This window comes from Myotis daubentonii, chromosome 14 (genome assembly GCF_963259705.1).
Source record: "Myotis daubentonii chromosome 14, mMyoDau2.1, whole genome shotgun sequence".
Taxonomy (NCBI): Eukaryota; Metazoa; Chordata; class Mammalia; order Chiroptera; family Vespertilionidae; genus Myotis; species Myotis daubentonii.
In genome coordinates, this window is record NC_081853.1 from 50615497 (window position 1) to 50630665 (window position 15169).

The window sequence follows — 15169 nt, forward strand, 5'->3', positions numbered from 1 at the left end:
CTGCCTGTTGCTCAAGAAATTACCAGTTTTAAAAAAAACAAATTTAGTTTAAAAATACCTTTCCCCAAGTGGAATCTTCATCATTTAGCTTGGTATGACCCATTTCTAAGAAAGCCACATTCTATTTCCGACACCACCAAATGTTAGGGGACAGTTAAAAACAAAGTCCCGGCCTTTAGGGGCTTAGCTTTCACTTTCTTTAAGTCAGCCTCTGAAATGCTTGTGTTTTGTGCTGCACTCCTGAAAACTATTATCTTTAAGACCGTAGCAGGCCTCATTTTTACAAAGGAGGAACACAGCAGTGGTGTCTAATTAGGGGGGTAGCAGGTATGATCAATGCCTGGAGATCTTCCTCTTCCTTTACGTTACTCAACGAGGTGGGTTCTGTGGTGTCGCATGAGGTGGGAGTTGGAAATGAAGGCGGCACCACACTTCTCACACTCGTAGGGCTTCTCCCCCGTGTGGGTTCTCTGGTGCACAGTGAGGCTCGACCGCTGCCTGAAGGCCTTGCCACACTCATTGCATGTGTAAGGTTTTTCCCCATTATGGATTCTCTGATGAATGAGCAGGTACGAGCTGCAGGTGAAGGCCTTCCCGCACTCATTACACACGTAAGGAAGATCGCCACTGTGAATCCTCTGGTGCACGATAAGGCAGGAGAGCTGACTGAAGGCTTTTCCACACTCGCTGCAGTCATAAGGTTTCTCTGCAGTGTGGATTCTCTGGTGCACGATCAGGTGTGAAAAACAGCTGAAGGCCTTTCCACACTCTTTACACTCATATGGCTTCTCACCCGTATGGCTTCGCTGATGCACAATAAGATTGGCACTCTGGGTGAAGGCTTTGCCACAGTCATTACAGGCAAAGGGCTTCTCCCCGGTGTGGATCCTCTGGTGGACAATGAGGTTGGAGCTCCGAGTAAATGTTTTCCCACACTCATTACATTCATAGCATTTTTCTGTAATGTGGACTTTCTGGTGCCGAGCAAGTTGTGAGCTGTAACTGAAGGCTTTCTCACATTCACTGCACTTGAAGGTTTTTTCTAAGGAGTGGATTTTTTGATGGACAGTCAGGTTTGAACTCTGAGTGAAGGCTTTCCCACATTTGGAACAAACATAGGGTTTCTGTCCAGTGTGGATTCGCTGATGCACAACAAGGTTTGCACTCTGAATGAAGGCCTTCCCACACTCGTGACACTCAAAGGGTTTCTCCCCAGTGTGGATCCGCTGATGCACCACGAGGTTAGCACTCTGACTAAAGCCTTTCCCGCACACACTACAAGTGAAAGGTTTCTGCCCAGGCTGGCTTTTCTGGTTTTTAACAGGGCCTGAACTACGGTTGTATCTTTCCCCAGATTTCTGACATTTCTGGTCTTCTTCTTCTTTGAAGTTTCCAGGTACGGGACAGTCCTTCACTGTCACTTGCCTGAAGTCTTTCTTTTCCCTCTTTATTCTCTGCCCCTTTAACATGTCCCCTTTTTCGAAGGCTTCTTCGAACTCAGGTCCTTGAGAGCCAACTTTCTGGATCCTTCCTGATATCGTGAAGGGTTTTTCTGCTTCATCACATATTTCAGTTTTGGGAACCAATAATTGTGGGTTCTTGGTCTCAGCACCTGAAACAACAAACAACAAATACAAGTGTCAGCTTTTTCTAACCTAGAAAAAGAGTAAGATCATAAAGTCATAAAGGTGAGGAGGTCTGTGACTTCAGTGTCTGTAGAAGGGCTTCATTCAAAGAATCACCTCTGGCCCTGGCTGGTAGCTTGGTTAGTTAGAACGTCGTCTCAACATGCCAAGGTTGTGGGTTTGATCCCTGGTAAGAAGCAACCAATGAATGCATAAATAAATGGAACAACAAATCAGTTCCTCTCTGTCTTTCTTACTTTCTCTCTCTCTCTCTCCCTCTAATAATAAAATTAAAAAAGAATCCCCTCACATGCCACCTCTCCTCTGTAGGTTCCTCTGCCTGGCCTATGATCTCCCCCACACCCAGAGCAGAGTCCACTGATTCATGGTCTTTCCAGCACTTCCATTTCCCTCCACTAGACATTTAACACACGGCCTTATGCCAGGGAAGCCATCTCCAGGCAGGTCTCCTCTGGCTGTCTGATGACTGGTCTCACAATGAAGACCAGTTCTGCAGGACACCAGTCTGTCCCCAGGCTTGCCTTCTTACCTTGTCCACTTAGTGTGAACCTGCTTCCAACTCACCAGTTACTTAGAGAGATGCCCTACCCGTGGATGAAGATCTGGGCAACTTAGGCTTTTGTATATGAGAATGCTGCATATCAAAGAGAGAATAAGATGGACAGAAAGGGCCACACTGGATGCCAAGAGGACCACAGTGGCCAAACGCCTCCAAAACATTAAGTGTAGCAGAGCACTTAAGAACATGAATTCTGGCCCTAACCAGGTTGGCTCAGTGGATAGAGCGTCAGCCTGCGGACTCAAGGGTCCCAGGTTAGATTCCAGTCAAGGGCATGTACCTTGGTTGCAGGCACAGCCTGACCAGTGGTATTGTGGGTCACAGTGCTGGGACCAGAAGGAAAGATGAACCTTAGGTATGGCAGTTGCTATGGTAATAGATGGCAACACTAGAAGGGACTAAAGACGACTGTGAACAGAGTAAACACCTTACCCCCGGCGTCGAGGAAACAGCCTCGCCTTTGTCAGGGAAAGATGACCTTTTCGATCTAAGTGTAAGACATGGGGTAACCTGCTCCACAGTGGCAAAAAGTACCACGAGAACATCAAAGCTTCCTGAAGCTTTAAAGCTCTGACTAGCCCTGACCGGTTTGGCTCAGTGGATAGAGCGTCGGCCTGCGGACTGAAGGGTCCCGGGTTCGATACCGGTCAAGGGCATGTCCCTTGGTTGCGGGCACATCCCGGGTGGGGGGTGTGCAGGAGGCAGCTGATCTATGTTCCTAACTCTCTAACCCTCTCCCTTTCTCTCTGTAAAAAATCAATAAAATGTAAAAAAATAAACAAATAAAACTCTGACTAGTTTCTGGTTGCTCTACATCAAGCATATCAAACTCACAGCCCGCGGCCCACAATGAATATTTTTGCAGCCCAGCTAATATAATGGTATGTAAACCATAAAAACACTAGAGGAATCCAAAGGCAACAAAATCTCAGACATATGCCGAAGCAATTTCTTCACCAATACAGCTCCTAGGGCATTGGAAACTAAAGAGAAAATAAACCAATGGGACTATATCAAAATAAAAAGCTTTTGTACAGCAAAAGAAACCATCAACAAAACAATAAGAACCCCCACTGCCTGGGAGAACATATTTGCGAATGTTATCTCTGATAGGGGTTTAATCTCCAACATTTATAGGGAACTCTTACAACTTAACAAAAGAAAGATAAACAATCCAATAAAAAATGGGCAAAGGACCTAAATAGACACTTTTCAAAAGAGGACATTCAGAAAGCCAAGAGACATATGAAAACATGCTCAAAGTCACTAATCATCCAAGAGATGCAAATCAAACAACAATGAGTTACCATCTCACACCTGTCAGACTGGCTATCATCAACAAATCAACAAATGACAAGTGCTGGAGAGGATGCGGAAAAAAAGGACTCCCCTGCACTGCTGGTGGGAATGCAGACTGGTGCAGCCACTATGGAAGACAGTATGGAGTTTCCTCAAAAAGTTAAAAATGGAACTCCCATTTGACCCAGTGATCCCACTTCTAGGAATATATCCCAAGAAACCAGAAACACCAATCAGAAAGGATATATGCATCCCTATGTTCACAGCAGTACAATTTACCATAGCTAAGATTTGGAAACAGCCTAAGTGCCCATCAGTAGATGAATGAATTAGAAAACTGTGGTACATCTACACAATGGAATACTACACTGCTGTAAAAAAGAAGGAATTCTTATCACTTGCCACAGCATGGATGGAACTGGAGAGCATTATGCTAAGTGAAATAAGCCAGTCAGAGAAGGATAAATACCACATGATCTCACTCATTTGTGGAATATAATGAACAACATAAACTGATGAACAAGGACTGATCCAGAGACGGAGAGGCATTGATTGGACTGTCGGGCCTTGGAGGAAAGGTAAGGGAGGGTGGGGGTAAAGGGGAGAAATCAACCAAAGGACTTATATGCAAGCATATAGGCCTAACCAATGGACACGGACAACGGGGGAGTGAGGGCATGAGCTGGGGGGCAGGGGATAAGGACACATATGTAATATCTTAATCAATAAAAAATATATTAAAAAAAATTCAATTTGCAAAACTTAGAGCTTACATAACCATGAACCACAGACAAAGCACAAGTGTTCTCATGTTTATAAAAATATTTCAAGATGTATGAATGAACTAAAAATAAGTTATGCATAAAGGCTTAAAAATTGGTTTTTAATGTGAAACTTTAATAAATTCAACATTAATCAATATATAGAAAACTGTAGATACTCTCTCTCAAACTTTGAAAACCCAGTAACATGTCAGTTTCCAAAGCACTTTCATGTATATTACTTTAGCACCAAAATGAAGCTTCTCCTTCACTTGAGTGGGAGCCACAAAGGGGCAGTCTGTGTCTTATTCACTGCTGTAGCCCCTGCAACAACTGTCCTGCCTAGCACAGAGGAAACTGGCCCCCAATCAACCCTGTAAGTATCGAATGAATGCACTGCATTTACAGAACAGGAAATGGGGGTCCAGGAGCGAACAGATTTGCTCAAGGCCATAAAATTATCAGAGGCAGGGCACCAACTACACTCAGATCTCTCTTACTTCTCAGAGCTCAGTGTTCTTGCTCTGACCTGCTGCTGTGGAAGTGGCTGGCAGCACAGAAAAGTAAGTCTTAGCTGGGAACAGAGTCTTGAGGTAAGAGGCAGAGAAGGAAAATGAAGGCCACTCCTGGCGGACAGGCACAGTTGTGGAAGTTAAGACTATGAATGACTGATAAAGCAAGGACACAGAGAAAAAACGTTACACAGGGGAATACATCAGAGAGAATGGAACAGAAAGCAGAAAGTGAGGAGCAGAAGCTGCGGAGAGTTTGGGGAATAAGAAAAAACGGACAAGAAGATGAAAGGCGGAGATCCCAACCTTCCTCACAACGCTGGTGTAAGAAAGTGACTTGGACCACAAAAGCCTGAGGAACTGGCTAGTGAGGAAAATGGGTTCAAAATATTCAGACTCTGCCCTGTACCAGACAGACTCATAAAGTTGAGTGCCCAAAGGAGCCTTGGTAGATGTCCAGGTTTCGCTTCCACAACACAGGACTCATGGCTACCACATTCTTCAGCCAGTTACACATCACTCCATTGGCAAGCCTCTGCCACTGCTAGTTAGATATATAACACTAGAGGCCCAGTGCACGAAATTCATGCAAGGGCCTAGCGGCCCTGGCTGCCTTGTGGCCCTGCCCACTGGTCATTCTGGAAGGTCGTTCTAGAACAGCTGTGGGCAAACTACGGCCCGCGGGCCAGATCCGGCCCATTTGAAATGAATAAAACTAAAAAAAAAAAGACCATACCCTTTTATGTAATGATGTTTACTTTGAATTTATATTAGTTCACACACACACTCCATCCATGCTTTTGTTCCGGCCCTCCGGTCCAGTTTAAGAACCCATTGTGGCCTCGAGTCAAAAAGTTTGCCCACCCCTGTTCTAGAAGGTCATTCTGCTGTCTGGTCTAATTAGCATATTAGCTCTTTATTATATAGGATACCTCCCTTTCCTAAGTCCCAGCTTAGAGAACCAGATGATAAACCACCATATCCTTCATGAGGACCTAGTTTTGAACACCATTACAGCTGACACTACTGCTCAAAAGCCTCTAGAATGTGTAAGAAGTTCTAGGAAAACAGAACATCTCCAGGGCATTTTCTCAAAATCACCAACCTATGCTAAACATAAAGTATATGAAGAGGATGTGTACCCATATGTGTGAATAGATATGAAACCTGCTCAACAATAAATGTGATTAAAAGGTGACTCTGAAGTCCACCTGTGTTTGGTGTCTTGAGACTCAATGCAAAATAAGCCATTTCCTGTGACAAATGCATGGGCATCTTTCAGCATTCTGAATCAGGCTGAACTTACCTAGGGAGGTCATGTTCCCATGAGTCTCCAGTGTCTCACTCTTGGCCAGACTCCCTGGTAACGAGTAGCTGCTGAGGGTTGAAGCAGCAGACACCTCCTGCGTTGCTTTCAGGACTACCGCCATGTCCCAGAACATATTCTGCCCCTAGAGACAGGCAGGCATAGGTGGGTTTATGAGAGGATGGTCACTGGGATCAGGGGGTGGAGGGTAGTCAGGTATGACGACAGCTTTTGAGGATGAGAATGTTAAGTACCTATTCCTGGAAATGATAAAACAAACAACCTTCCCCCCACTTTTTTAAAAAATTGATTTTAGAGAGGGAGGGAGAGAGAGGGGGTTGGGGAAGAGAGAGAGAGAGAGAAAAAACACCCATCATTTGTCTCCTGTATGTACTCTGACTGGGTACTATATATCAACCTTTTTGGTACATAGTACAACTGACCCGGCCAGAGCTCCAAACATTATTTTTTTATAAAAAGGAACAGGAAGTCAAGGAAGCCAGTCTTTCCTAATCCCCATGGTGAGTTAGGCAGAGAAGCAAGCCTGCCACCTTCTTCCCTGTCACTCTGGTTTCACCTCAGTGCTCACTCTAGCATCCAAACTTAACTTGCCAGTGAGTGCATGACAAGACAAGAGAGCACATGGGGAGGCTTTCCAGAGTAGAATTTTCTGAGGTCTAAAGATCAAAGATCATATTATTACAGAGGCTTTGGGGAACTTCATCTGGCCAATGATGGTAAGGGGTGTGTTTGAAAACATAAGGACAACAGTGTAGTACAAAGCCTCACGACTCAAAGTGTCCTTTGTTCAAAAGAATCACATCACCTGAGAGCTTGTGAGAAATGCAGAATCTCAGGTCACACCCCACACCTTCTGAATCAGAATCTGCATTTCAACAAGACCCTGCCACAGTGATTCCTATGCATATTAAAGTTTGAGAAACAAAGGTCAGAATGGTCAAATCCTGACTGGAATCAGCTAAAAGGTGTTTTTTGTTTTTTTTAATATATTTTATTGATTTTTACAGAGAGGAAGGGAGAGGGATAGAGAAAATAGAAACATCGATGAGAGAGAAACATCGATTAGCTGCCTCTTGCACACCCCCTACTAGGGATGTGCCCGCAACCAAGGTGCATGCCCTTGACCGGAATCGAACCTGGGACCCTTCAGTCCACAGGAGCATGCTCTATTCACTGAGCCAAACTGGTTAGGGCCAGCTAGAAGGTTTTTTAAACTGGACAAGTCTGGGTCCTGCCCCCAGATACTGATTTAACTGGAATGTAGTATGGCATGGGCATCACAGTTTTATAAAAAGCTCCCCAGGTAATTCTGTGTAGGAAAGTTTGAGAACCTCCAGTTTATAAAGTACTAGATGCCAGCCACGGCCGGTTTGGTTCAGTGGATAGAATGCAAGTCTGTGGACTGAAGGGTCCCAGGTTCAATTCCGGTCAAGGACACATGCCCAGGTTGCATGCTCAATTCCCAGTGGGGGTGGAGGCAGCCAATCGATTTTCTCTCATCACTGATGTTTCTATTTCTCTCTCCCTCTCCCTTCCTGGCTGAAATCAATAAAAATGTTATTTTTTTTAAAAAAGTACTAGATGCCACATCAATCAGAAGAGAATGCTCCTTTATGTTCCAAAGGACTGAAGTCCAGAGCTCCAGCTGAGAAACAAGGCTCCAGGAGTGGCAGCAGAAGGATAGCAGCCCCTCTGAAACCCCTGGAGATCCTTCGGTCTCTCCTCCCTCATTCCTCCCAGACCATTATTTACCTTTTCCTCCTGCTCTGCCCCGTCAAGGCCTTCCCGGGGATCCTCTCCAGGAACCCCGGCTTTGATGTCCTCAGAATGCACTTGTTGGCTGGATGCCTGACCTAGGAAGCTTTCCTCTTCTTCCTCCTCCTTTTTCACTGTCACTGGGCCCCAAGGGGCCAGGGCCATGGCCTCTCTCAAATCTGCAGTCATCTTCTCTGCTTAGCAGAACTCCTGCAGCTGAGGGCTGCCCAGCAGAGGTCAAGCCCCATCTAATCTTTAATTTCAACAGTATCTTCTTGAGTTTCCTCCCAGGGCCAGGATGAGTACTGTCTACTGAGAAAGCAGAAAACATTGTTAGCATCAAGCAGATGTTTGCCTGGCTGCTACCAAGCCCACTGGCCAATTTCACCAGTGCCTAGACAGGGGCCACTGCAGCACAAGGTCTGCTCTACTCCTCACACATAGGATGGAAGGGGTTGGATTGTAAACATGCAATTTGTCTCCATGATAATTACACTGCAAACAGCTTTATATAATATCTATTGATTTTTTCTGATTATAAAGTTGATACATTTTTATTGTAAAGACTTGAAAAATACAAAAAATGATTAAGAAAAATCATCCCTGGTTCATCTCCAAAGAGGTAACCACTGTGTATGATAGGATATATTTCTTTTAAGAGAAAACTTCCAACCACATTGACAATTATGACAAGTTAAACTTTTTGTTTTTAACTATGCGGATTCATATTTTCACAATGATCACCATGGGGTTTTTCTGTGTATTTTTTTTTTAAGAAGGGACATGACAACACAAAAATTTTAGTGCCAAAGGTAAATAATAGAATGATAATAGAATAATAATCTCAAGAAAAACCTGGGAGCCTAGACACCAACATGTTAGGAGTGGTTATCGCCGGGTGATGTGATTACAGGTATTTTGAGGTTCTTTTGGCTTGTTATATTTTCCATTTCTTCCAAATGTCCACTGAGACTTAAGTATTAGTCTTAAGATAAAGAAGATTTTTTTCATGTTGCCATTCTTCACACTTATCATTTTTAGTAGCTACATAATAACCTAGGGTGTTATCATTCCCATTGAAAAAGAATAAATACAGAAATACACAGAATTAAATATACACACACACACACACACACACACAAATTAGTGATCGGTCTACTTAATCTTTTCTCTGTATTGCCATACACTATATACACCTTCACACTTACTGTTTATTTTTCCACAACACATTAGATCATATATGTATACTGTTCAGCAACCTGTATTGTTTTTTGAACTCAATTTCTATATTTCACAATAGTCTAGTAGTCTCAGATAGACGTTTTAATGTAAATACATTCAGAGCTATCTCATTCTGGCATAGTACTCTCAATTATAGCGGTAATTTACTTAACCATCCCTAATTTATGAACCATTGCTTCAGCAAAAGGAGTTTTGATTGTTTCCACTTATTTTCTTAGTAATAATTAATGCTAAGATTTTTCTGTGCAAACAGAATAGAGGAATTACTGGTTGAAGGAATTTATGATTGACATGTACTGTCAAATTGCTTCCTAAAAGGACCACACCAAATCACACCACCAACTTAACAGTACCCTTTCATCACAGCCAAGCCAACAGGTTTGTTTGTGCTGTTTTTTTTAAGTAACACAATTACCTTAACATTTTCGTTGGTTATGAAGAGAATGAGAGATTTCTATTCCCCTGCAGATGCTTTATTAGAATAAAAATGCTTTTACTAACCTTTTGTTGCTACTGAAGTGAGCATATGCTTTTTCCCACGTGTTAACTTACTGTATACATTGAATTTCTTGAGAAACGCAATACTTGCACTCCTGCAACAAATTTTAATTCTGGAATATTACTCTTTCCTTGACTAGCCGAATTCTAGGTAGGAAGACCCTTAACACTCGTTTCACCTGTGACTATGCAAGATTGGCTACTCTGAGTCCTGTCATCAGGCTGCTGAGCAAACTCAGATCGGCCTCCGACCGTGACAGCACCGAGTCCCCATCCAGGGCTTTCCTTTCCATGTCCTTTCTTTCCAAACGTGGCAGCCCCTCTCCTCCATCTCCAAGCCCCACGCAGCCTGTTCCCGGTAAGCCCGGCTCCTGGGAGGTTCGCGTCCAACCTCCCCGCGGCCAGGCCCTCCGTAGGCGGCAGCCGGGTTCCCGAAGTGCTGGGGCGCGGAGCCACCCTCGGACCGGGCTGGGGTCCCCGAGGCGAGGACGCGCCGGCCCACCACAGGGATGGCCCCTCCCGCGCCCCCGCCGCTCGTGCCACCCCCAACCCAGCTCACCGTGCGCTGCTGAGAGGCCGGGCCACCGCACTCCTGGGCTTTGGGGCCTTGGGCCGGCGGGCAGAGACCCCCCTCGGCTAGCGGCCAGCGGCGCCAGAACAATGACCGGACAGGAAGTGCCCCGGGATGGGCTTCCGGCTCCCCGAGTCGCCATGCCGGCCTCTCTAGGAATCTGGGAGGTGCTTTCCTCTCGATGGGTATCCTATATTGCTGCGGATCCGGGATGCGAGCAAAAGCGCTCAGAAAGAGGGGTGCAGGGAGGGTGGGCATCTGCGGGCTGACAGGGGCAGTTAAACGAGGCGAGCACCCAGGAGCCCGAAGCTACAAAGATTTAATCCGTAGAAAGCCCTGATAATTTTGCTCCAAACGTTTTATTTTGAAACTATCAAACAGGTACAGAAAAGTTGAAAGGTACAATACCTGTAGCCTCCATCTGGACTTAATCAACCTTTGCTACGTTTGCTTTGTACCATACATACTGAAAAACATTTTTTTCTAAGTGGTAAACATCAAAACACTTCATCCCAAATACTTCAATATTCATCCTTTCATAATAATATTCTCCAAACACCATCATTACAGGTAAGAAAAGTAGTAATTTCCCAATATTAATATAGTTATTCACATTTTCCCAACTGTCCTAAAATACATATTTCATAATTTTGTTTTTCCAAATCAGTTTCCCACACTGCATCACACTCCTTAGTCTCTATTTTTACTTTTTATTTTGACTTTAAAGATCCACAGGAAGTTGCAAAGATACTAGCCTCCCCAAACAGGTATATCTTACATAATTATATAAAACTCAGAAAATCAAGATTGGTACAATGTGTGTGTATAATTCTTGTCATTTTATCACAATATGTATAGATTTGTATAATCAACACAATCAAGATACACACAACTGTTCCAACACTTAGATTTCCCTTCCTCTCCCCTGCTCCCTCCCACCATTCTCAACTTCTGACAACCACTAACCTGTTTTTCACTTACGTAGTTTTGTCATTTTAGAAAATTATGTAAATAGAATTATACTTTTTTACCTTTTGAGATGGGATTTTTCACTCACCATAATTCACTTAAAATTCACTTGAGTCATTGCAGATATCAATAGATTACACCATTTTATTGCAGAGTAATAATTATTTCATCATATAGATATACCAATTTGTTTAACCACCCACTGAAGGACATTTGGGTTACTTACAAATTTTGATTATGAAAAAACTGCTATGAACAGTCATGTACAAGTCTTCACCTGAACGTTAGATTTCACTTCTCTGGGATAAATGCTCAAAAGAGCAATACTGGGAAGAAACTGCCAAACTATTTTCCAGAGTGGCTGTGCCATTTAACATTCCTGGCAAACGAGATCCATTTTCTCCACATCCTTGCCAGCATTTGATGTGAACACCACTTATCTGTTTCCAAAGCGATTCTGTGCAGTTATTTTTAACTTGCATTTCCCTAATGACTAATAATGTCAAACAACTTTTCATTTGCTTATTTGCCATCCATACTTTGGTGAAATGTATGACTTTTGCTCATTTTTAAATTAAATCTATTTACTGAGTTTGGAGAATTCTTTATATAGTCTAACTACAAATCCTGTATGGATGTAGGATTTGTAAATATTTCATCCTCTTAAGAGACTTTTACTATATTTTACTTTTTAAATTGAGTTCAGAGGGAGAGGGAGAGGGTGACAGAAACATCAATGATGAATCATTGATCTGCTGCCTCCCAAACACCCCTGGGCCATCTGCCCTGACCTGGAATCAAACCACGACCTCCTGGTTCATAGGCAGATGCTCAACCACTGAGCCATGCCAGCCTGGGCCTCTCAAGAGTCTTTTAAATATTTTTTTTTTTTTTATTGATTTTTTACAGAGAGGAAGGGAGAGAGATAGAGAGTTAGAAACATCGATGAGAGAGAAACATCGATCAGCTGCCTCCTGCACATCTCCTACTGGGGATGTGCCCACAACCAACGTACATGCCCTTGACCGGAATCGAACCTGGGACCTTTCAGTCCGCAGGCTGACGCTCTATCCACTGAGCCAAACCGGTTTCGGCTCTCAAGAGTCTTTTAAAGAGCAAATAATTTTTTCCTCTTATGGAGCATGTTTTTTATAAAAATCTAAGAATTCTTTGCTTAGTTTCCAATTATTCATTTATTTAGCCTATGGACATCCAATTGTTCCAGCAGCATTTGCTGAAAAGTCCCTCCTCTGCTGAATTCCTTTTGTATCTTTGTCAAAAATCAATTGGGCATTTGTGTGAGTCTATGACTGCCTTAGCATCTTATTGCTCTTTGGTATCTTTTTAAAAAACATGTATTTTTATTGATTTTAGAGAGGGAGAGGGAAATAGAAACATCAATGATGAGAATCATTGATCAGCTGCCTCTTGCACACAACCCCACTGGGGATCAAGCCTACAACCAGGACGTGCGCCCTGACCAGGAATCGAACCGTGACCTCCTGCTTCATAGGTTGATGCTCAACCACTGAGCCTCGCTTGCTGAATGATCTTTAGTATCTTTTAAACACAACTTCCTAATTCACATTTTATACCTTTTACTGTTAAATTTTATACATACTGTACATAAAAGCAGAGAACAGTACAATGAACTTTCAATACTCATCCAGCTTCAAAGATTATCACCTCTCCCCTTTTCATCATTGTCATTTTGAAGAATACAGTGCAGTTTTCTTGTACAATATCCCACATCTGAATTTGTTTCTCCTGATGTCACTTATCTTCTTCTGCTTCCTGTAGGTCCTGTAAACTGGCAATTTGGTCCAAGAAGCTTGATGAATTCAGGTTATACTTTTAGCTTATTGCATCCCTATCAGGAGGCACATTATATGGGTTGTTTCAGCCTTAATAATGTTGCATTTTAATTGGTTAAGAGGTAAATGCTAGTTTTCTCCATTCTTAAATAACATTTACCTTTGTAATTATTACATAATCCGGGGTGATTCTTCTGCAGCATGGATATAAAACAATTTCATATTCATTACCTTGTAATAACTTCATGAGGTATTCTTCCTCCTGCTTAACAGATGAGGAAATCAAAGTTCCAAGAAATTAAGGTATTTGTCCAAGTTGAAGAATCTAACTCATAACCAGGTCTTAATTTTTAACCTTGGGCCCATTCCAGTATTCATTTTTGGGTACCTTCATTCTAATGAGGAACCAGCCCTCAAGGATATTTGGAGTTGAATTAATAATTATTATAATCAACATACCACTTCAATACTACTGGTAATTAGGAAACACAATCCTGATATTAATAGTCCAGCTGCAGAATTAGAGTTTTGAGAATGACAACATAAAATTATCAACTCAAAAATACAGGTTGAATTAAATTTACAAATGTACAAAAGGGAAAATTGAATGAATGGTTGCTTTACAGGGAATAATGGACCTAACGGCTCAGGAATGTCTTCTGAATTGGTTTAATTAGAGCTTGAAGGGCTTGATTCTTAAGTAAAAAGCTATCTCATGTCAACAATGATAAATTGAGGGCAATGCCAGGGATAATCAGCTCAAGGGTTGGGGTTAAGACAGGGGTGGGCAAACTTTTTAAGAACCCACAATGGGTTCTTAAACTGGACCGGAGGGCCGGAACAAAAGCATGGATGGAGTGTTTGTGTGAACTAATATAAATTCAAAGTAAACATCATTACATAAAAGGGTATGGTCTTTTTTTTTTTAGTTTTATTCATTTCAAACGGGCCAGATCCGGCCTGCGGGCCGTAGTTTGCCCACGGCTGGGTTAAGGACTTTTCCCTATGAACAAGGTAAGCAACATAGGACTGCCCTTCCATTCTGATACTCTACATACACTAGGTTTCAAATTTGAAGGTTGAAAAGAAATTGTTTGCATTGGTATCAGTGTTAATGGGTGGATATATTATTTTCCCACAATAATTCAGTATTATGTAAAAACAAACTAGGGCAGTGGTTCTCAACCTTCCGAATGCCGCAACCCTTTAATACCGTTCCTCATGCTGTGGTGACCCCCAATCATAAAATTATTTTTGTTGCTACTTCCTAACTGTAATTTTGCTACTGTTATGAATCGTAATGTAAATATCTGATATGTAGGATATATTTTCAGGGGTCACGACCCACAGGTTGAGACCGCTGAACTAGGATCTATTAACTCCCTTAAACATTTAAAAAATCATTTTCCAGTTGTTCAAGCAAACAACCTAAAATTCTTTTTTTTTTTAATTGATTTTAGAGAGAGAAGGAGGGAGGAAGAGAAACACTGGTTGCCTCCCATATGCACCCCAACTGGGGATCAAACCTGCAATTGAACTGGCAATCTTTTGGTGTATGGGATGCCACTCTAACCAACTGAGCCACCAGCCAGGGTTCCCGTAAACATTTTTTGTGGGAGGAGCTAATCCTTACCTGAGGATATTTTTCCATTGATGTTTTTTTAGGGAGAGTGGAAGAGAAAGGGAAATACAGAGAGAAACATCAATGTGAAACAAACAGACTGGTTGCCTCCTGCACAAGCCTTGACCAGGGCCCAGGCGGGGGAGGAGCCTGCAACCAAGGTACGTGCCCTTGACCAGAATAGAACCTGGGACCCTTTGGTCTGCAGGCCGATGCTCTATCCACTGAGCCAAACCTGCTAGGGCCCTTTAAATATTTTTAAAGCTGTATTTTTTACATCTTCTTAGAGAGCTAAATTCCAGTTAGCTATATACCACATTTCATCTTATTATAAAAATGAATGCCTTTTGAGGTTCACAGAGTCTGAATATTAATTAATGAACAAATATTACATTATGCCGTGTTCTAGACTGTGACTATAACCCTTTTATCCCACTTTACTGTCAACTAAATTACTTCACGAAGTACTTTCACAAAGATTCTTTCACTTAACCCTCTTAACAATCCTGTGAGGTAGGCATTATGGTAATATTTGACTGACAGAGAAACTGAGGCTTACATGCTGACTTACACATTGGTAGTAAGAGAAAGGGCC

General features: G+C 42.5%; 1 protein-coding gene across 2 annotated transcripts; it reads right to left on the reverse strand.

Moving 5' to 3' along the window:
* Positions 1-354: 354 nt before the first annotated feature.
* On the reverse strand, positions 355-10276 carry ZNF35 (zinc finger protein 35). Of its 2 annotated transcripts, none has more exons than XM_059664343.1 (4): positions 10159-10276; positions 7857-8168; positions 6084-6228; positions 355-1612 (listed from the first exon to the last, which is right to left on the reverse strand). In XM_059664343.1, the coding sequence occupies exons 2-4, from the start codon at positions 8046-8048 to the stop codon at positions 366-368; spliced, it is 1584 nt and encodes a 527-aa protein (XP_059520326.1). In that variant the 5' UTR covers positions 8049-8168; positions 10159-10276; the 3' UTR covers positions 355-365. The 2 variants fall into 2 exon arrangements, with proteins under 2 accessions (XP_059520326.1, XP_059520325.1); XM_059664342.1 differs by having other exon boundaries at positions 7857-8171; positions 10159-10251.
* Between the last annotated feature and the right edge of the window lie 4893 nt (positions 10277-15169).

Excerpts from the sequence above, each read along its gene's own strand:
- ZNF35 (XM_059664343.1), bottom strand. The coding sequence starts at position 8,048 with ATGACTGCAGATTTGAGAGAGGCCATGGCCCTGGCCCCTTGGGGCCCA. Across the intron at positions 6,229-7,856 it reads GGGCAGAGCAGGAGGAAAAG|GGGCAGAATATGTTCTGGGA; the intron begins GTAAATAATGGT and ends GCCTGTCTCTAG. Across the intron at positions 1,613-6,083 it reads TGGGAACATGACCTCCCTAG|GTGCTGAGACCAAGAACCCA; the intron begins GTAAGTTCAGCC and ends TTGTTGTTTCAG.